Source organism: Callorhinus ursinus, unplaced genomic scaffold, assembly GCF_003265705.2.
Source record: "Callorhinus ursinus isolate GAN/ISIS: 27379988/994484 unplaced genomic scaffold, GSC_fseal_2.0 scaffold6, whole genome shotgun sequence".
NCBI classification, from domain to species: Eukaryota; Metazoa; Chordata; class Mammalia; order Carnivora; family Otariidae; genus Callorhinus; species Callorhinus ursinus.
In genome coordinates, this window is record NW_027397068.1 from 30348029 (window position 1) to 30370651 (window position 22623).

A 22623-nucleotide genomic window follows, 5' to 3' on the forward strand; every position below is an offset into this window, starting at 1 on the left:
ATGCGGGACTCGATCCCGGGACTCCAGGATCATGACCCGAGCCGAAGGCAGTTGCTTAACCAACTGAGCCACCCAGGTGCCCCACATCTTAACTTTAGAACTGCAAAACTAATTTCAGACTTCAGACTCCTAGAACCCTAACATAACTTTGTGTTATTTACACCAGTAAATTTATGGTAATAGAATACAGAAATAGAATAGAAATACTGGTGCCAAACCCTCTTTCATTGCTAGTGGGAATGTAAAATGGTACAGGCAGAAACTAGTTTGGCAGTTCTTCAAAATGTCAAACATAGAGTTACCATATGATCCAGCAATTCTACTTCCTAGAGAATTGAAACTTCTACAAAAAAACTTGTATGTGAATGTTCAAACAAGCATAATTCATAATAGTAAAAAAGTGGAAAAAACCCAAATGTCCATAAATTTTTGAAGGAAAAAAAATGTGGCATATCCATACAATGGAATATTATTCAGTCCTAAAAAAGAAATGAATGTACTGATGAAGTACTGATACATGCTATACATTTGAATCTTAAACACGAACATGTATGAACATAGTGAAAGAAGCCAGACACGAAAGGGCACATACTGTATGATTCCATTTACATGTTATGTTCAGAATAGACGTATCTATAGTGACATAGATCATTGGTTGACAGGGATCGGCAAGAGGGGAAAATGGGTAGTGATGGCTACGGGGTTGAGAGGGTGGGTGTTTCCCTTTGGGGTGATAAAGATGTTCTGAAATTAGATAGTGGTGATAGTTTTACCTTTGCGAATATACTAAAAACCACTGACATGTACACTTTACAGGGGTAAAATTTATGGTATATGAAGTATATGGCAACTCAAAAATTGGGGGAAAAATAAGGATCAGCACTGTTATTTTCTTTCTTTTTTTTCATCTCTGCTGTTACCTCTGTCAGACATGCTTTCCCACGCCCTTTTCTTTTTTTTTTTTTAAAGATTTTATTTATTTATTTGGCAGCCACACAGCGAGAGAGGGAACACAAGCAGGGGGAGTGGGAGAGGGAGAAGCAGGCCTCCCGCCGAGCAAGGAGCCCGATGCGGGGCTCGATCCCAGGACCCCGGGACCATGACCTGAGCCGAAGGCAGGCGCCCAACGACTGAGCCACCCAGGCTCCCCAGCAGGGTTATTTTCTGCACACCTTTTATGAGCCACTGTGGTAGTTTTAAATTTTGCCTCACTGATCTTACAGTTCAGTCAATAGTGCACATTTCCCATTGACATTTTTAGCCACTACGTGAATACCTATCATGTCATCAACCTTTTTAGCATTTTGGGAGATTCCCAGAAGAATAACATCTGGTCCCTGAATATCTTATTCCGAGTGTACACACAGGCGTGTACATCATGCGGCTACAGGCGGTGTTACCTAGAGTGTTTATTTCCGGCTAAAAGACAATCTGTAACCAAGGGAACGCAGCACTAGCCCAAGCGTCCACGACCGGGCGGTCCCAGGAAGTGGCGTTACCCGCAAGTTCCGGTTCCGCCTGTTCCGGAACACTGGCCTATCTCGCGGAAGCGCGCCGTGCACGTGCGTTCCCGGGATTCGCGTTGCGGTAGCCATGGACGCTTTGGATCGAGTTGTGTAAGTGCGCTGGGTCCCTTCTCTGGGGGACGTTAGAGAGTGGGACTCCTGTGGTGGGAAGGAGTGAAAAAGTGTCTGCTCCGCCTGGCTGCCACTCGTTCCTCCCGCTCTTTGTCAGTTGGGCCTGCGGTGGGCCGATCTATCCAACTAGCCTGGGTCTCCCTCTGTTGGTGCCGCCCGCGGGGAGACGGAGAGCCTTCCTGCCCACTAGTGGGAGCTGCCAGGCGGTAGCACGGAGATGGCCGCTTTTATCTTGTCCAGTTAGAAACGTCCTGGGCTTCCCAAGAAGTGTGAGGGAATGAGTGGTCACCAGCACAAGGCCTCGGAATTTGACAGCTGTAGGTGACAGTTCGGGCGCGTTCTCAAAGCTTTGTGACTTTGGGCGATATAATACCCCTAAACCTCGGTTTACTTTGTAAAATAGCGTTCGTAATAATCGTACTTAGTAGAACTGTGAGGCTTATTGGCGAGAATGTATGTAAAGCCTTTTTGCTACAGCACGTAGACATGTTGATTAGCTTTTTCTTTCTCTTCTTGAGTTGATGTTTGTTTTAAATGCGTTCAGAAAATATTTATTGATCTCCTAAATAGTTCTACTCTTACTTCTTGAGATTTGCCTGGGTTAACATCCAACCAAAACAAGTTCTTTTTTTAGTCATTAATTCAGAGATTTTTGCGCATCTGCTATATATTCCTCCATGTATGGGGATGGCAAAGATGAGTAAGACTACGATCTGATTGGGGCACAAACAGATGATAAAATATATAAGATGTTATTTGCATTAGTTGCTGGCTAGTGAGAAGTAACAAACCACATGGAATGTAGAGTATAGAGCACTTTTATTTTTTTTAGTTTAGACGTACTAAATATTTCTTGATTTGATTTAACAAACGCATATCTTTATCAAACAGCAAATGACTGGAAGCTTTATATTGCTTGACATTTTTTCTGGAGGAGAATTTTTAAACTCTGCGTGATAAATTGAGTGTGTGTATATTCTGTTTTTCTTTTGCTGTCCAAAGTGTCCATAGGACTGAAAGGAGGATGGAGGGTCATAGTTACTTAAGAGAGGAGGAATTCTTTCAGTAGATGGCAGAGAACTGTTGGAAAAGCAAGATATAGTGGAAGCAGAAGTGAAGCCCGTTTTCTGAACAGAAATGTATAAAAACATTCTACTCCTGCTGTCACATCGTAAGATCAGAATAATGAATTTGTTTTCCCTTCATATTTTGCTGTGATTGGTCTAGATGAGTTTTTAAATCTCGCTCATTTTGAAGATTGCCTACTTGTAAGATGTGTGACCTTGGCTGCGTTACCTCCCTAGCCTCAGTTGCCTCATCTGTAAAATGAAGATAATAATTTTACCTGTGTTGTGGAATCTGGGTGAAGATAAACCTTAATAGAGTGACTCTATGAAGTTGTCAGTCATTATTATCCCCCATTGGTAGCAATAATATTTGACTTTCTCAGCTGTGATGTTGGAGTGGAATTGTGTATACTTCCTACTAGGCATTGTGGTCTTAAACCTGGATGAAAGAGAGGCATTTAGTAGCCTCTCTCTGTTTAGTAACTGCCCACAGATTGGTCACTAGTTGGTGTGCAATTCTTTGTGTTAGGGTAAGTACTATTTGCTTTATTTAGACTGAAGAAAAAATAATGGAGTAAAAATAGCAACAGTATATGCATTGAGTCTTTTTTTTTTAAATAAAGGTTTTGAAAAAAAGCGGTAATGAAAGAATGTTGGGGGTATAAAAAAATGAAAGCATTTTTAAAAAAAATCAAAAGCTAATTAACACTTCACAGTAATAACTGAATACCTTGTACTATTATCTCCCTAAAAAGTGAGATTTTGTTTAGTGGTAGAATCCTGACTGATAAATGTTCTGTAATATCTGTTGGTTTTTAAGAATTTGCATGTTAGTCAAGTCATGGTTTTGTACTCTGAGGAAAACGTTTTAAGTTGTTATGAATTGTGATTTTCTGAACAGAAAGCCCAAAACGAAAAGAGCCAAGAGATTCCTTGAGAAGAGAGAACCGAAACTCAGTGAAAATATTAAAAATGCTATGCTGATTAAAGGGGGAAATGCAAATTCCATGGTGACACAAGTACTTAAAGATGTGGTATGTATATATATACACTTAGTTTTTAATTTTTTTTTTTTAAGATTTTATTTATTTGACAGAGAAAGAGACGGTGAGAGAGGGAACACAAGCAGGGAGAACGGCAGGCAGAGGGAGAAGCAGGCTCCCCGCTGAGCAGGGAGCCCGACGCCGGGCTCGATCCCAGAACCCTGGGACCATGACCTGAGCCGAACGCAGATGCTCAACGACTGAGCCACCCAGGCACCCCTATTTTTTAATTTTTTAAAGATTTTTAAGTAATCTCTACACCCACCGTGGGGCTCGAACTTAACAACCCTGAGATCGCAAGTTGCATGCTCTTCCTACTGAACCAGCCAGGCGTCCCTGCACACTTATTTTTCAGATGGTATTGAAATTATTTTAGGAAACTTTCAGCATACTAGTTTAGGCTGCTGGAGAAATACATGGATAAGTTTGCCTTGCCTTAAGAACGGCTAGCCTTAGAGAAAGGCTCAAGTTGGAGGTTATTTGCCTTGGCAAGACACTAACCACTGGTTTTCCTTAAAGCAACTACTGTAGTTCCCTTAGTAAAATTCAGCTGGTTTCAATTACTAGAATTTGGTTTACTCGCATTTAAAGAACATATCTAGTTTATAAAGTGAAATAACTGCATATTACTGTCTATTCCTTCAGCAATACCAAGTACTGTGCTAGGTGCTGAGGATTAATAGTTATATAAGACACATCTATCCCTTCAGTGAGCTTAATGAGGGAGACCGGCAAGTAAGAAATTATAGCACTGTGAATTAAGTGCTGTGCTGGAGGCATGTACAGGGTAGGATGGGAGGCAGAGTTAAAATCCCATAAGGGTAGCCACACACAGTGGGCTTCCCAGAGAAGATACTTACACTTCGTTTCGAAGGAGGAGTTGGAGCAAGTAGGAGGAGAGGAAGAGGAGGAGAAAGTCTTCCAAGGCTGAGGGACATACCTGTGCAAAAAACGAACAAACAAAAAACAATAACAACAAAAGGGAATGTGAGGGAGCACGATGCATTTGGGGAACTGCAAGTAATTGGGGATGGCTGAAGGGAAAATGGGCTCCATGGAGCTAGAAGAACAGACAGGGATCAGATAACATGGAGTTTGAGCTTTGTTCTGAAAGCTCTAAGGAACCATTGAAAGATTGGAGGTGACAGATATGATCAGCTCCTTTAATCGGTTTGACCAGAGAAAATTGAGAGCAGGGCGCCTGGGTGGCTTAGTCGTTAAGCGTCTGCCTTCGGCTCAGGTCACGATCCCGGGGTCCTGGGATCGAGCCCCACATCGGGCTCCCTGCTCTGCGGGAAGCCTGCTTCTCCCTCTCCCACTCCCCCTGCTTGTGTTCCCTCTCTCACTGTGTCTCTCTCTGTCAAATAAATAAATAAAATCTTTAAGAAAAAAAAGAAAAAATTGAGAGCAAATGTGGGAAACTAATTCAGCCATTGCTGTCAGGCAGGTAATGAGTATCTGGAGTGTGGTATTGCCAGTGAAAATGAGAGATGATCGGAGAGACTAGATGTTGAGGGTAGAAGAGTTTGGGCATGGTGTCTGGGTTGGGTTCTTGATGAGTGATAATGCCAATTAGAGAATACACCAGGTGGAGCAGGTTTGGAGAGAGAAGTGGTATGTTCAGTTCAGGACCTGTAATGTAAGTGATGAAGATAAAAACTATGTTTTTTTCTACCTCTGTAGCCTGATGTTTAGCCCAGTGTGTGGCACATGGTAGATGCCCAGTAAATGTCTAATCAATGATTAGAAAGCATAGTCTATGGAGATACCTAGTTGGTGGTTGAATATTTAGGCCTTGAATACAGCCAATAGGTTCTTTGACTTAAATCAACCAAGTAATTGAATAGACTTTTAAACTTGACTAAACTTTCTGTGCTTGTTAAACACAATAGTTCAGATATCTGAATGTCTAATACATGTTCATCTTTCTGTCTCAGTGTCATTGTGTTGGTAGGATACTGGCCCTGTATTTAAGTAAGCTCTAAGAATAGCACACTATTACATGTTACTGCGGTAGTTAACATTCATATTTATGATTCTTGAGTTGTCACTGTGGTAATGGTGCGTTACACCAAGGCAGGGAAACATTTGGTCAAGAATTATTTAAAAGTTTTAGTATTGAAGGGGTTCCTGGCTGGCTCTGTCGGAAGAGCATGTGACTCTTGATCTTGGAGTTGAAAGTTTGAGTCCCACGTTGGCTGTTGAGATTACTAAAACAAATAAAAAAAGAAAAAAAAGTTTAGTACTTAAAAAGATAGGCTTTACTGCTGAATTTCCTTTGTTCATCAGCTCTGATTGTTGATGAATGATCATTTTTCGTTTCATTGTTTCCCTCACTTACCCATTTCCCTAATGCAAGGGAATGCCTTAGGTCTTTGTTATTCCTTATGGTAGAGCAGAACTGACCATACCGGTAATAAGTGATTATTAGTGAATGAGTGGAAAGAAGTAAGAAAAAAATGAAAAGAGGGTTGAATGACAGGAGTTTTTAAAGGGCTGTGTTTAAACTCCTGAGTAGTATTCTGATTGTCATCACCGGGACTCTTTCTCCGTTCTCTTATCTCCAGACAACGTTATTTCAACTCCGTCAGCCTTTTCTGATAGGATTTATTTTTTTGTTCTCGTCTGCTTTTCTTTCTACTCTCAAATAAATAGTTTGTCTGGAAAGAATGGAATAGGTAGAATGTAAAGAAATGAAAGGAATCATTTAAGTTGGATAGATTTTTGAAAGAGCATAGAAACTTTAGATTAAGGAAGTGCAGTCTAAGTTAGGTTATTAAGCTTATGTTGCAGGTTTATATAAGTGATTAAAAGGGAGCCAAGCAGAAGACATCAGAATAGGATTCAGGGACCAGTGTATAGTGACTGATACAATGCAATTTAATCTTTGCTTCCGCTTTTCAGAATGTAATTTGTTTTGAAAGCTATAAATTATGTTTTACAGTATGCACTGAAAAAACCGTATGGAGTTCTGTATAAAAAGTAAGTAATGACTTATTTTATTTTAACTTACGTTGTTCTGTTATAAAAGTAGCAAACAGTTACTTTATGGGAGATTTAGAAAAGTACTTTGTTTAAAAAACACGACGGTTCCTTACATATAGCTATTAGTATTTTTAAAATTTATTTCTTTCCAGTTTGTGTTTTCATTTGTATTGAATACTCACATAGTTGTAATCTTAGCATATATATATTATTTTGAAATAATGATGGGCATACAGAAAAGTTGCAGCAATTAGTAGATTTCTCATAACCTTCACCCAGCTTCTCTTAATGTTGCATCTTACATAGCCATAGTATAGTTATCAAAAGTAAGAAATTAACATTGGTACAATAATGTTAACTAAACTGTAGACTTGATTTGGTTGTACCAGTTTTTCCAGCCTTTTTCTCTTCCAGGATCCTACATTGCATTTAGTTGTCATGTCTCCTTACTCTGCCATTTGTGACAGTTCCCCCAGTCTTTCCTTTTTTGATGACTTTGACACTTTCAATGAATACTTGTTAATTATTTTGTAAAATGTCCGTCAGTTTGGATTTGTCTTAAGTTTCTCATGAACAGATTGAGCCTTATGCATTTTTGCATAAGTGGCAAGAATACCGCTAAAGTGATGTGCTTTTCTCCATAAATCATACCAGGGAGTACAGGATGTGTTACGTTGGTAGCATTAACCTCAGTTAAAGTGAGTCTGCTTGGTTTCTCCACGATAAATTTACTATTTTTCCCTTTGTAATTAATAAATGTTTGGAGGAAATACTTTGAGACTCTGCAAAGACTATGCAAATAATCCTCTTTCTCCTCACACTTTTTCTTATTCATTTTAGCATCCATGAATGGATCTTGTCTACAGAGGTGATTACTCTGGTGTTCTGATGGTGGTTTTCTATCTCCCTCATTCCTTCTACATTTATTAATTGGAATTTTGTAAGGAAAATCTCTCCCTTCTCCTCTGTTGAATTACTCATTTATATTACTGTGGACTTATGGATGTTTATTATATTCTTTGGAGTTATAATCCAATGCTATCATTATTTTGTTGCTCAAATTCTACCTTTGGCCATTGGGATCTTTTTCATGTTGGCACCTGTGCTTTTTCAACACGCTCCTTGTATTTGAGTACTTCCTTTCTGGTACCACACGATGCTCTACACTCATCTTTTATTTTTCCTTGCAACAGCCCCGGAATCAACCCCTTCTCTGTGGAGCCCTGTTCCCATATATTGGAGACTGATAATTTAGAAACAAAGATCTGGGCACTAAGTATACTAAGTATGCTCTGTTGCTATGGGAGTGTCATTGTCTCTAGATGCCCTCAGCAGACAGAGCTTGAAAATATGTGTTATGCATATTAACCTGTGCATACATGCACATCTAAATTTATATTTATGTATTTTAAAGACTGAGTTCATATCGATACTTCCTAAAAAATCATGCGTTCATACTAATACTTCCAATTCCAGCCCAATGCCACAGACTTCTTTCCAGCCTTTCTTCTTTCCTTGGAACTTTTTTCTTCTGACAGCAAGAAACCTGGCTTTCATTATTGATAATATACATATTTATTTATTTGTATAATTCTAGTACATACATAGTGTTAGAATTTCCAACCCTATAAACAACGGATTTACTGGAGTATAGAATGTGTGTATAGTTCTTTGTGTCTATAGCTTTAGAGTATTCAGTTCAAATACTGTTTCCCAATGGAACATAGGTTTTTTCTGCCTCTGTAATGTGATTGTGTTATTCCTTTAAACTACAATTGGGGTTGTTTATTACAGTTTGTATTCTGTTTTGGGTTTTTCTCCACATCCTGGTTGTTGTTTTAATTTACGTATGTAAAATTTACTCTTTGTGGTGTACAGTTTTATGGGTTTTGAAAAATGCATTGAACTATGTCTGCCACTACAGTTCATGATACAGAAACAGTTCCATCATCCTGAAAATTTCTTTGTGCAGTGTGCTCTTGTAGTCCATCCCTCCCCCACGCCTTTAACCATTGAACTGTTTTCCATCCTTATAGTTTTTCCTTTTTCCGAATGTCACATAAATGGAATCATACAACAGGCAGCCTTTGGAGTCTGTTTTCTTTCATTAACAAAATGTCTAAAAATTATCTGTGTTGTTGCCATACATTAAATTTTATATCAAGCCTTTTTCATTTATATTGTAAACATTTTTCTATTGATAGGTGATCCTTTAGGTATTATTTTCATTGCCAGTATAATGCTTATTAAATGGTTATACTAAAATTTTTCATTGTTAATCACCATACATTACATCATTAGTTTTTTTTTTTTTAAAGATTTTATTTATTTATTTGTGAGAGAGAGAATGAGAGACAGAGAGCATGAGAGGGAAGAGGGTCAGAGGGAGAAGCAGACCCCCTGCTGAGCAGGGAGCCCGATGTGGGACTCGATCCCAGGACTCCAGGATCATGACCTGAGCCGAAGGCAGTCGCTTAACCAACTGAGCCACCCAGGCGCCCCATCATTAGTTTTTGATGTAGTGTTCCTGCTTATACTAAAATTTACTTGTAACTTAATTTGGGGGAATTTAGGTTTTTCTGTTTTGCCATTCTTATAAATAATGCTAAAATGGCTATTTTTACACAAATGAGTTATTCTTTTGAATTAGTTCCTATGTGAGACTCCTAGATATGAGATTACTGGGTACAGCTTCATGCCCAATTGGGCAAATTAATTCTATTACTTTTTGAAAAGATTTTCCTTTTGACAGAGTGTAATATATAAGTTCCATGGGCCATTACCTACTTTTGGTTTATATTTTTAAGCTAAGAAGTGAAAAACATACTTTGTTTAATTTGCATTTTCTGTGTTTCCAACAGGTCATATTTGCTTATTGTGAATTACAGCTAGCTGTTAATCATAAATGCTGCAATAATTTTTCTTGGTTTGTTTGCCTTGCATCATTAAAAATAATACTCTTTTTTTACTGATTATAAAAATAATACATATTTCTCTTAGATAATCGGGATAATGGAATAAGTAATCACTCATAGCACTATGTACATTCTGACATATCTTTTTCCCTGTATATTTTCATTCTTTCTTTTTTTATTTGAGTATAGTTGACACACAATGTTACATTAGTTTCAAGTGTAAAACATAGTGATTTGATAAGTCTATACATTATGGTATGCTCACTAAAAGTGTAGCTATCATCTGTCACTATTTTTTTTAAAGATTTTATTTATTTATTTGACAGAGGGGGACACAGCGAGAGAGGGAACACAAGCAGGGGGAGTGGGAGAGGGAGAAGCAGGCTTCCCGCTGAGCAGGGAGCCCGATGCGGGGCTCGATCCCAGGACCCTGGGATCATGACCTGAGCGGAAGGCAGACGCTTAACGACTGAGCCACCCGGGCGCCCCTCATCTGTCACTATTATGATATTGACTAAATTCTTTATACTGTATCTTTTATTCCCATGACTTACTGATTCCATAACTGGGAGCCTGTATCTCCCACTCCCCTTCACCCATTTTCATATCTGAACAGATATTTTCATATCTGTACATTTATTTTATTCTTTTTTTAAAGATTTATTTACAGAGAGCACGTGTGTGAACGGGGGAGGGGCAGAGGGCGAGAGAGAGAGAGAATCCTCAAGCAGACTCCCCACTAATTACAGAGCCCAAGGTGGGGATTAATCCCAGGACCCTGAGATTATGACCTGAGCTGAAATCAAGAGTTGGCTGTTCAACCAACTGAGCCACCCGGGAGTCGCTATTTTATGCTTTAAGCAAAACTGAGATCATGTTCTGTATAGATTTTGCTTCATAAAAATCATGAACTATTTTATAGAAACTTCATTTACATAATTAGAAATCAGAAAGTATAAGTGAAAATATAAACACTCTTCCCAGAACAACCACCTCTCATTAGTTTCTTACATATTTTACCAGAATTTGTCTATGCATTTTTTTTTAAAGATTTTATTTATTTATTTGGCTGAGAGACACAGCGAGAGAGAGAACGCAAGCAGTGGGAGTGGCAGAGGGAGAAGCAGGCTCCTCACTGAGCAGGGAGCCCAATGCAGGGGCTTGATCCCAGGACCCTGGGATGGAGCCTGATGTGGGGCTCGATCCCAGGACCCTGGGATCATGACCTGAGCCAAAGGCAAATGCTTAACAACTGAGCCACCTAGGTGCCCCTCTATGCATGTTTAAGCAAAGAAAAATATTTATTTGTATTTCTTTCCTTTTTGCATGAAAGATAGCATGTTTTACCCACTGCTTCTCCAGCTCTACTACTAATTTTCCTGGTCCAATGCACCATTTTTTTCTTTCCCTTCTGGATTACTGCAATAGCTTCTTACTCTCTTCATTCTTGCCATACTACATTGCATTCTCACATAGTAGACAGACAGTCCTTTAAAAAGAAAATTTTAGGGGCGCCTGGGTGGCTCAGTCGGTTAAACATCTGCCTTCGGCTCAGGTCATGATCTCAGGGTCCTGGGATCGAGCCCCACATCGGGCTCCCTCCTCAGTGGGGAGTCTGCTTCTCCCTCTCCCTCTGCCTGCCGCTCTCCCTGCTTGTGCTCACTCTCTCTCTCTGTCAAATAAATAAATAAATCTTAAAAAATATATTAAAAAATAAAAGAAAAAGAAAATTTTAGGGGCACCTGGTTGGTTTAGTTGGTGAAGCAGCTGCCTTCAGCTCAGGTCATGATCCCAGGGTCCTGGGATCGAGCCCCACATTGGGCTCCTTGCTCAATGTGGAGTCTGCTTCTCCCTTGCCCCTCCCCCTGCTTGTGCTCTCTTTCTCTCTCAAATAAATAAATAAAATCTTTAAAAATAAATAAAAAGAAAATTTCAGTCTGATCTTATCACTCCTGCCTGAAACTCTTCAGTGCTTCCCATTACTTTATTAATATCTACATTCCTTACCTTGATCAACAAGGCCCTACATAATCTGGGCCATGTCTTCATCTTTGGCCTCATGCCCCACCGTTTTCCCTTTGCACACTAAGTTCAGTGACACTTGCCTTCTTTCCATTTCTTGAATAGTCTAAGCTTGTTTCCATCTCAGGATCTTTGCTTATTCTGTTCCTTCTTCCTAGAATACTCTTAGCCTCAAAACTTTTCAGTGACTTATTGCTTATCTATCAGATCTCAGCTCAAGTAGTCATTTTCTTCTCTTCATACTAATAGAATACCCTATTTTATTTTTGTCACTACAGTTACTTTTGAAATTTTTATTTTTTCACTAGAATGTAGTCTCCATGAAAGCAAGGGTCTGATTTGTTTTCCAGGATCCTTAGCTCTTAAAACAGTGCCTGGTACATAACAGGCACTAAATACATATTTGAATGAATGAATATCTCTCCAGCTTTACTTTTGATCATCTGAATATAAAATTGTCTTTATTTAATATATTACTTAATTGTTATGGGTGAATTGCTATTAAGATTATTAAAATTAAGGCCACCTTTTAAAATATTCTTAGGAAAAACATTACAAGACCATTTGAGGATCAGACATCATTGGTGAGTACAAGAATTTTATTTTATTTTTAAAAAATTTTTTATTGTTATGTTAATCACCCTACATTACATCATTAGTTCTTGATGTAGTGTTCCATGATTCATTGTTTGTGCATAACACCCAGTGCTCCACGCAGAATGTGAAGAATTTTTTTTTTTAAAGATTTTATTTATTTGACAGAGAGCGAGAGAGCACAAGCAGGGGGAGCAGCAGAGGGGAAGGGAGAAGCAGACTTCCCGCTGAGCAGGGAGCCCTACGTGGGGCTCGATCTCAGGACCCTAGGACCACAACCCAAGCTGAAGGCAGACACTCACTGACTGAGCCACCCAGGCACCCTGAATCTTTTTTTTTTTTTAAGTTTATTTATTTTAGAGAAAGCATGCATGTGCTGAGGGGAGGGGCAATGGAAGAGGCAGAGAGAATCTCAAGCAGACTCTGTGCTGAGTGTGGAACCCAACATGGGGCTTGATCCCAGGACCCTGAGATCACTACCTGAGCTGAAACTAAGAGTCGGTCGCTTAACTGACTTTGTCATCCAGGCACCCCAAGCATCTTTCTGATTTAAGAGAGCATGTAAATGATTATTCAGACTAATCACTGCTCCTTTAGTACTCCTAATTTGTGATGTTTCTGAACTAGAAATCATCCTATATGAGGGAATTTTAATGTAAATTGGAGGGGAAATAAGACTTTCACACTTTCAAAAATATGACTATAGATCTCATATTTTACTTTGACCAGTATTCACTGCTTGTAAGTATATCGACAGAATTTTTAAAAGTTGAATTATATTTTATGTGCATAATTAATAGATTATCAAAAGGAAGCTTGTTACAGGTCTGTTCTTATAAAGCAAGTTTGATTTTTAAAAATCTGACTTCTTTCTTTGGATATTTTTAGAACAAGGACTGCGACCTGAATTACTGCTAACAATTGTCAGTTGCTTTACTAAAATTCCTATTTGAGTGTATTGGCAACCAAACTAAATGAAAAAGGCTAGTGAATAAAATCAAAAGATAAAGGATGGTATATAATAAATGGTGAATGATGAATGGACTTTGGGTATGTGATGATACTGCTTTCTTTCTAAAGAAAACCTTAAAAGAATAAGTGGTTTAAACTAAATTGACTTAAAAAAAGTCAGAATGGGGGACACCTGGCTGGCTCAGTCAGAGCGTTTGACTCTTAATCTCTGGGTTATGAGTTCAAGCCCCACATGGGGCATAGAGCTTACTTAAATAAAAAAAAGATTAAAAGATATTGAAAAAAAGAATGGGATCATGTTCTCTTGAGGGGAACACCATTACTTGTTTTTCCTTTTAGTTAGTGAATTCATTTATTTTTTAAAGATTTATTTATTTTAGAGAGTGAAAGGGAACATGCACATGCATGCACATGAGCAGGGGGGAAGAGCAGAGGGAGAGGGAGAGGGAGAGAAACCTTAAGCAGACTCCCCACTCAGTGCGTGGATCCTGACATGGGGCTCGATCCCAGGACCCTCAGATCATGATCTGAGCTGAAATCAAGACTCAGATGTTTAACTGACTGAGCCATCCAGGCGCCCCTAGTTAGTGAATTTAAAAGAAAGAACTTTTGAATAGAATCTCATTAATTAATTAGAAGACTAAAATTGAACATCTTCTCCTAATGTAGCAACTGACTGCATTGAAAATTATAACATATTAAGAAAAATCAATATTCAGGGTTTAAAAAAATTTTTTTTTTTAAAGATTTTATTTATTTATTTGAGAGAGAGAGAGAGAAACAGCATGAGAGGGGAGAAGGTCAGAGGGAGAAGCAGGCTCCCCGCTGAGCCGGGAGCCTGATGTGGGACTCGATCCCAGGACCCTGGGATCATGACCTGAGCCGAAGGCAGTCGCTTAACCAACTGAGCCACCCAGGCGCCCTAAAAAATTTTTTTTAAAGATTTTATTTATTTGAGAGAGAGAGGGAGGGAGAGAGAGAGAGAGAGCATGAGCAGGGGGAGGGGCAGGTGGAGAAGCAGGCTCCCCACTGAGCAAGAAGCCTGATGTGGGGCTTGATCCCAGGATTCCGGGATCATGACCTGAGCTGAAGGCAGATGCTTAACCAACTGAGCCACGCAGGTGCCCTTTTAAAAAATTTTTTTAAAAAGATTCTATTTGAGAGGGAGAGAGAGAACGAGGAGTGGGGTGGGGAGAGGAGCTGAGGGAGAAGCAGGTTCCCCACTGAGCAGGGAGCCTGATGCGGAGCCCGACCCCAGGACCCTGGGACCGTGACCTGAGCCAAAGGCAGATGCTCAACCAACTGAGCCACCTAGGCATCCCAATATTCAGTTTTTTACAAAATTACTTTCATTATAGTCTTGGGTTTTTCACAGTCATTGTTGAAGAGATTATGAAATTGAAAATAAGGGCTCTAACCCAACATTGTCTCTTTCATATACTGCTTATCAAGGGCTTGCTTTGTTTTGGCACCATGGTGCTTTTAGTTGAGTGACCACTTTGTAGCAGTGTTGTGATGTAGAATCTGTAGCATTCTGTACTTTTTCTTTTTTAAAGATTTTGTTCATTTGATAGAGCACAAGCAAGGGGAGGGCGGCAGAGGGTGAGGGAGAACTCCCCGCTGGGCGGAGAGCCTGATGCAGGGCCCCATTCCAGGACCCTGAGCCCAAGGCAGATGCTTAACTGACTGAGCCACCAGGAGCCCCTCTGTACTTTTTTTTCAGTCTCGTTTTGATATGACAGTTTTTCTTACACTTGAAATTGTGACTTTCCTCTTTTTGATATCCCACCTCCAGAGATAGGAGATATTTCACTGGATGGAGAAAATCTCAGACTACTAAAGCTCACAATAGTTGTGGAAACAGTGGTCATGTTTGAAATGTGGTTGAATTCCTTCTCCTGACCATGTATCCCTCCAGTAGCACTTCTTTTTTTTTTTTTTTTTTTTTTCAGTAGCACATTTCTTATACTACAATTTTGGAACTGTGCTTTAGAACAAGAGTTGGCAAATATACCTCCTATGGGTCAAATCCCTGTTTCTGTGAGAACCATAAACTAAGAATGGTTTTTGTATTTTTAAAGGGTTTCTTTATAGAAGCATGTAAGAGGCCTAAAAATATTTACTATTTGGCCTTTTGCAGATAATTTGACTATGCTTGCTCTAGAATTATAACAAAAAGTGGACTTTTTATGGAGAAGAACAATAGAGATGAGTACTATATATATATGTGAAAGGTAGTTCATGAATAGCTTTGGGGTGTTAGTCATAGTAAGAGAATGTAAAAAGAAAAACATTTTAAGAAAGCATTTTCATTTATTTGGAATTTATTTGGACACTTAAGAAACTTTTTTTTTTTTTAAAGTAGTCTCCATACTCACACTCTGCTGAGCGCAGAGCTTGACACGAGATCATGACCTGAGCTGAAATCAAGAGTTGGAGGCTTAGGGGCTCCTGGGTGGCTCAGTTGGTTAAGCAGCTGCTGCCTTTGGCTCAGGTCATGATCTCGGAGTCCTGGGATTGAGCCCTGCGTTGGGCTTTGCTCTTAGCAGGGAGTCTGCTTCTCCCTCTCCTTCTGCCCCTGCCCTCTGCTTGTGCATGTGCTCTCACTCGCTCGCTCTCTCTCAAATAAATAAATAAATCTTAAAAAAACAACAGTTGTAGGCTTAACCGACTGAGCCACCCAGGTGCCCCTATTCATGTGTATTTTATTTATTTTATTTTTTTTAAGATTTTATTTATTTATTTGAGAGAGAGAATGAGAGAGAGAGAGAGCATGAGAGGGGGTTGGGTCAGAGGGAGAAGCAGACTCCCTACAGAGCAGGGAGCCCGATGCGGGACTCGATCCCGGGACTCGGGGATCATGACCTGAGCCGAAGGCGTCGCCCAACCAACTAAGCCACCCAGGTGCCCTTCATGTGTATTTTAAATGCATGGTAAGATGTACCATTGATGGTAGCAGTAATGTCTAATGAATAAAGGCATTTGTTCAGCAAATGAAATACTTAGTGTGCTGTTTCAAAACTGCATCGGTGAGAATAAATAGTCTCGTTTTATTTATTAATTTAAACTTTTCAACATATTTTTAGTCTTAAACTTACTTCTTTTCCCTAGGGTACCCCAGAATCAGAAAAATTGAAATAAAAAGCTTGAAATAAAGTCCCTTTCCTCTGCTTATTCCTGTCTAGTTCATTAAGTATTCATTACTTTTTTTTAAAGTTCGGAGGTATGATTCTTAAAGTTCTTATATTAATGCACTAATTAGAGTTTTTTTGGTTTTACAGGAATTCTTTTCAAAGAAGTCAGATTGTTCTTTATTTATGTTTGGCTCCCATAATAAGAAGCGGCCAAATAATCTAGTAATAGGTAAATATCATTTACTTTCTTTTTTTTTTTAGATTTTTTTATTTATTTGACAGAGAGACAGCGAGAGAGGGAACACAAGCAGGGGGAGTGGGAGAGGGAGAAGCAGGCCTCCGGTGGAGCAGGGAGCCCCATGTGGGGCTCGATCCCAGGACCCTGGGATCATGACCTGAGCCGAAGACAGACACTTAACAACTGACCCACCCAGGTGCCCCTTTTTTAAAGATCTTATTTATTTGAGTGAGAGAGTGAGCGAGCGAGAGAGAGAAGGAGCAGGGGGAGGGGCAAAGGGAGAGAGAGAAGCAGACTTCCCACTGAGCAGGGACCCTGATGTGGGGCTCAATCCTGGGACTCCGGGATCATGACCCGAGCCAAAGGCAGATTTTTAACCAGCTGAGCCACCCACATGCCCCTATCACTTACTTTCTAATATTGTTATTTACAGAGTCAGTTTTGTGACTCAGATTAATTGATGGTGTTGAGGATTCAGGAGTAACAAGTAAGCTCTAAGCTAGTTTTTTAAAATTTTCCTTGTGACTTTGAATAAAAGTTTTTATCTATCAGATTGCAAGTAAACAATGGGCATGTAAATATTACTTTACCTAAAGTTGCAGATACTTTCCTGATATAAAATATATGTACCTTAAATCTGTGTTAGAGAAAAAAACACAAAGTAACATACCTACCCACATAAATGAACCCTTCCCTGGTAAGTATTGCACTTGGTCTGGCATGGTCACTGGTGTAAGCAAGCCCTTTTCCTTCTGTGGGCCTTTATTTACTCTTATATAAAATCAGGGAGTTTGGCTCAGTAATTTCCAAGATTCTTTCAGGGCCAAGATTGTAACAGTCTATTCTAGATAGAGTTGAAAGTTTAAGAAAGAGGGGACGTGTTTGGTGGGGTGTGAGGGGAAAAAAGAGGCAGAGACTAACATTTTGAACATGCAGATTAAGTGGGTACATATAAGGTGGCTGTTTGGGAAAAATAAATGTTTAAAAGAAAATGTGTTTTCCTTCTAGGTCGTATGTATGACTACCACGTGCTGGATATGATTGAGTTGGGTATCGAGAAGTTTGTCTCTCTAAAAGATATTAAGGTAAGATACTCAGCATAAAAATACAAGGCATTTTGTTATATTGCTCTTTGGCAATAGTGACATCTTGTGGTGAAGAGTACTGTTACAGTTTTATACCTTAAATAAAGAACTTTATTTTTTATCCTAGTGTGCTGAGATAAAAGCAAATTTCATTTTATCTTTATTTTTTTTTAAGATTTTATTTATTTATTTGACAGAGAGAGACACAGCGAGAGAGGGAACACAAGCAGTGGGAGAGGGAGAAGCAGGCTTCCCGCTGAGCAGGGAGCCTGATGTGGGGCTCGATCCCAGGACCCTGGGATCATGACCTGAGCCAAAGGCAGACGTTTAATGACTGAGCCACCCAGGCGCCCCTTTATCTTTACTTTAAAAAGTATTTATTTACAGCATATAACACGTGGATCTTCTGGCAGTTAGACTTCAGAGCGATTATTAGCTCTTGTCTGGGCCCATCCCTCTGAATTGGCACAGTACCTATTTTATAGAACCTCATAAATACCAGAGTTTTCTTGTCTTTTTAAATTTTATTTATTTAGGGGCACCTGGGTGGCTCAGTCGGTTAAGCGTGTACCTTCAGCTCAGGTCATGATCCCAGAACCCTGGTATCGAGCCCCACATCGGGTTCCCTGCTCAGCGGGAAGCCTGCTTCTCCCTCTCCCACTCCCCCTGCTTGTGTTCCCTCTCTCTGTGTCTCTCTCTGTCAAATGAATAAATAAAATCTTTAAAAAAAAATTGTATTTATTTACTTGAGAGAGAGAGTGAGTGAGAGAGAGAGAGCACAACCGGTGGTGGGGGGTGAGGGGAGAGGCAGAGGGAGAAGCAGACTCCTTGCTGAGCAGGGAGCCCAACACGGGGTTCGATCCCAGGACCCTGTGATCATTATCTGAGCCGAAGGCAGACACTTAACCAACTGAGCCACCCAGGTGCCCCAATACCAGAGTTTTCAAAGTGAACCCTGTTTGTTTTTTTTTTAAGATTTTATTTATTTATTTGACAGAGAGACAGCGAGAGAGGGAACACAAGCAGGGGGATTGGGAGAGGGCGAAGCAGGCTTCCCGCTGAGCAGGGAGCCCGATGTGGGGCTTGATCCCAGGACGCTGGGATCATGACCTGAGCCGAAGGCAGATGCTTAACGACTACGCCACCCAGGCTTAGTGAACCTGTTCCCTGAGCTACCCCAAAGTGAACCCTGTTCTAAACCTAGGATGCTTTAGCTGATCCTACAGTATTTAGGCTGCTGGCCACCAAAATGCTAGTTTAGTCCTTTCCTTTAGGACTTGCATCTTTGAGTCTCCTTTGTTTAAATGGTATTATAAAATAGTGGTAAATAGTCTTAGAAAGGCAAGGAAACTGCTAATTCAGTTCTTGGGTCCAAATTGGGCTTCTACTCCTTCAGAATTCTGCTTCTGGCTTAATCTGTCCCATCAAATATTCCATCAAATAGTTATTTTATTTAGACTTCATAGCTCCCCTGTGTAAGGCTGAAATTACTTTCTCTGTTATGTAGAGTTGGAGATCAAGGCCCAGAGGAATTCTGTTGGTGACCTGGAGTCATACATATAGTAAATGGTATAACCATGAACATTGAAAGAATGAATATTGAAGTTTATAATGGAAAGTTACATAATTGTTCTTAGTTTATGGGTCTTTGAGGGTCATGGTGTAGTTGAAAGAATTGTAAAATATATAATGACTCCTTTCCCTAGTCTCCCCTAAAAAGAGAACATGCATTCCAAGTTTTCTGTGGGTTTGAAAAAGCCACTTACCAGATCCGGACTTAGCTATAGCAGCTTCTTCAGGTACAAGGTAGAACAGTGGCCTGAGATTGGATTTAGAGGCAGAACATTTGGGTTGAAGGCCTGTGTTGGCCATTTAGATGACTTGTGACATGACAAGTCAGTTACTCCCTTGACCCTCAATTGCAATCAAGTATTAAAAAGGTATAATAATACCAGGGGTGCCTGGGTGGCCTAGTTGGTCAGCATCTGACTCTTGATCTCTCCTCAGGTCATGATCTGAGGATTGTGAGATCAAGCCTTGTTGGGCTCTGTGCTCAGCAAGCAGTCTGCTTGAGATCCTCTCCCTCTGCCTCTCCCCCTGCTCTCACTCTCCCCCTCTCTCAAATACATAAATAAATCTTTAAGAAAAATAAATAAGTATTCAAAAGAGATAATATATGTGGAAATACTAGTTAGTGAAGATAATATTTTAGAAGGTGTTTGGGAAAGTGTATAAACTGTGATGTTTTATTGTGGTGGAAGCTCATCTATTACAGTTTGTCTTTAGGACAGTGCATGAATTCTTGGAGATGAGCCCCATATCCCCATTTTACCTTCACCACTGCTGCTACTTGGTCAGCAGTTAGTGGGTGTGAACACTGGCGGATGGGAGCATGCCAACCCCTCCACTCTTTGTATTTCACTTCCTAAGCAAAGGAGTACTTTCGTTACTTTGTAGCTTCTGTACCAGACCACAAAACCATTATTGTCAGATCTCATTCTAAACAAGAACCATTTAAATTGAATACTAAATTTTCACTCATGGAGCATAACCATTAACTCTTAAAGTCACTAATTGATGATGGTATGCTTACATTGGCAATTCCTACATAGACTATTTTTTTTTAAGTTTAAAAAAAAATTTTATTTATTAATTTATTTGAGAGAGTGAGAACGTGAGCAGTGGGGAGAGGGAGAAGCAGGCTTCCTGCTGAGCAGGGAGCTGGACTTGGGGCTCAAACCCAGGACCCTGGGATCATGACCTCCTTCAAAGGCAGACGCTCAACTGACTGAGCCACCCAGGCGCCCCCCCTCCCCCCCACCCATAGACTATTAACCGGACCTTCACTTTTACTTCATTATTCCATTATAACCTTCTATTTTTAGTTTGTTTTGGGAATTGCATGTTTGTTATCTTTTCATATTTATTTCCTTTTTACATCTACCTCTTTTTTTTTTTTTAAGATTTTATTTATTTATTTGACAGAGAGAGACACAGCAAGAGAGGGAACTCAAGCAGGGGGAGTGGGAGAGGGAGAAGCAGGCTTCCTGCGGAGCAAGGAGCCCGACGCGGGGCTCGATCCCTGGACCCTGGGATCATGACCTGAGCCGAAGGCAGACACTTAACAACTGAGCCACCCAGGCGCCCCTACCTCTTTATTTTTAAGACTTTTTCACCAGTATTTCTTTTCTCACTTGCCTACTTTTATTACCAAGCCAAGCCTCATCCTTTTGTTTACTCTCAAGCAACAGGTGATTCGATTCTACCAGGAAATTGAGTGATTATTGTAGGAGTCTATTTTCTAAGATGTGGCCAAACTTCTAGGGATGGTTATTTTACATAAAATGAGCCTTAATGAATGAGATGATTAAAATTTAAGGCTAGTTGGTTTTATTTTAGATAGGATAAGATACATTGCAATTGCCTGGAGATATTTTATTTGGAAAGTTTGTGTATGATTTGTAAGAATTTTTTCCCTTTGTTTAAAAACAAAACTTAATTCAGGGGCCCCTGAGTAGTGCAGTAGGTTAAGCATCCAACTCTTGGTTTCAGCTCAGGTCATAATCTCTGAGGGTCATAAGATTGAGCCCCGCCTCAGGCTCTGTACTCAGTGCAGAGTCTGCTAAAGTTTCTCTCTCCCTTTGCCCCTCCCTGGGCTCACGCTCTTTCTCAAATAAATAAATCTTAAAAAAGAAAAAAAATTCAGAAGATTAGTTCAAGGATGTCACATAATTATGATGTTTTTAGTATACTATAATCACAGTACTTATATAGTATTTGAATTTTTAGTGTCTTTTATACTATTCAAATAAAGCTCATCTGTTGTATTTTCTTCTAGTTCTGGGTTTTCACATTGTGAAAAATATCAGTGATCTAAATGTTAAGTACTGTTTCATATAACTTGTTCAGTTACATATTTTTTTAAAGGTTTTATTTATTTATTTATTGAGATATAGAGCTAGAGTGAGCGAGTGAGAGACAGAGAGCATGAGTGGGAGGGGGAAGGGGCAGAGGGAGAGGGAAAAGCAGGCCCTCTGCTGAGTGGAGAGCTCTACGTGGGGCTCGATCCCAGGACCCTAGGATCATAACCTGAACAGAAGGCAGACGCTTGACCTACTGAGCTCCCCAGGTGCCCCCTCGTATTTTTATGATGTGTATACCAGGTCATGACTAAACGTGATTTTTTTTTTTATTACTATGCATTGTAGTCAGGATGTCGCATCACTTTCTCCTACCTTCTGTATACTTAAACCCCATAGACATAGGGGTAGAAGTAGCAGGGTCAGGTCGGCACAGACAGTAAGTGGAAGAGTCATTGGGTCTGGTAGGTTCCTTCAGGCCCTAGAGCACGCAGACGATCTTAGGCACACCTCCTAAATATAGACAGTTAAGGTTCAGAGTTTGGAAGCAGAGAGTGTCAACAAAAGTGGTCATGATGAACAGGGAAGCAACGTGACCTCTGGTCCTAGGGCAGAGGATGTTTGTTTTCTTGTCCAGTTTTTGTTTATTTCTAGATTTGTGCAGTCCTTGATTGGAACCAGAGTAGAGGTGCTAGAATCAACGGAAAGCTCAGACTAACACCCGTTTGCCTTCAGAAATTAATCATTCAGTTAAAGAATTTTTTTCTTCTTTTATTTTTGTGGCTTTTAAAGATTCTTATTATTCACATCATGTTATTCTTTGTATAAAAAAAAAACCCAAAACGGGACAAAGTACTTTTATAGTAAGAGTTTCAATCATGCTGAGTAAGGTTTGCTCATACTTTCTATAGCTTGTATAAAATTCTGTTGCTTCTCATGTGAATGTTTAGTTGGTAGTTTTTTTTTTTTTTTAAGATTTTTTATTTATTTGATAGAGACACAGCGAGAGAAGGAACACAAGCGGGGGGGGGGGGGGAGAGGGAGAAGCAGGCTTCCCACTGAGCAGGGAGC

At 39.9% G+C, this 22623-nt stretch overlaps 1 protein-coding gene across 1 annotated transcript in view; it reads left to right on the plus strand.

Moving 5' to 3' along the window:
* The first annotated feature begins 1494 nt into the window (after positions 1-1494).
* The window catches only part of RPF2 (ribosome production factor 2 homolog), a 37554-nt gene continuing 16425 nt past the window's right edge, over positions 1495-22623 (plus strand). The window contains exons 1-6 of the mRNA XM_025864146.2: positions 1495-1616; positions 3606-3738; positions 6692-6729; positions 12214-12253; positions 16517-16598; positions 17616-17692. Of these exons, the coding sequence (XP_025719931.1) occupies positions 1594-1616; positions 3606-3738; positions 6692-6729; positions 12214-12253; positions 16517-16598; positions 17616-17692 (393 nt within the window). The 5' untranslated portion in view covers positions 1495-1593. The remainder of the gene's footprint in view (positions 1617-3605; positions 3739-6691; positions 6730-12213; positions 12254-16516; positions 16599-17615; positions 17693-22623) is intronic.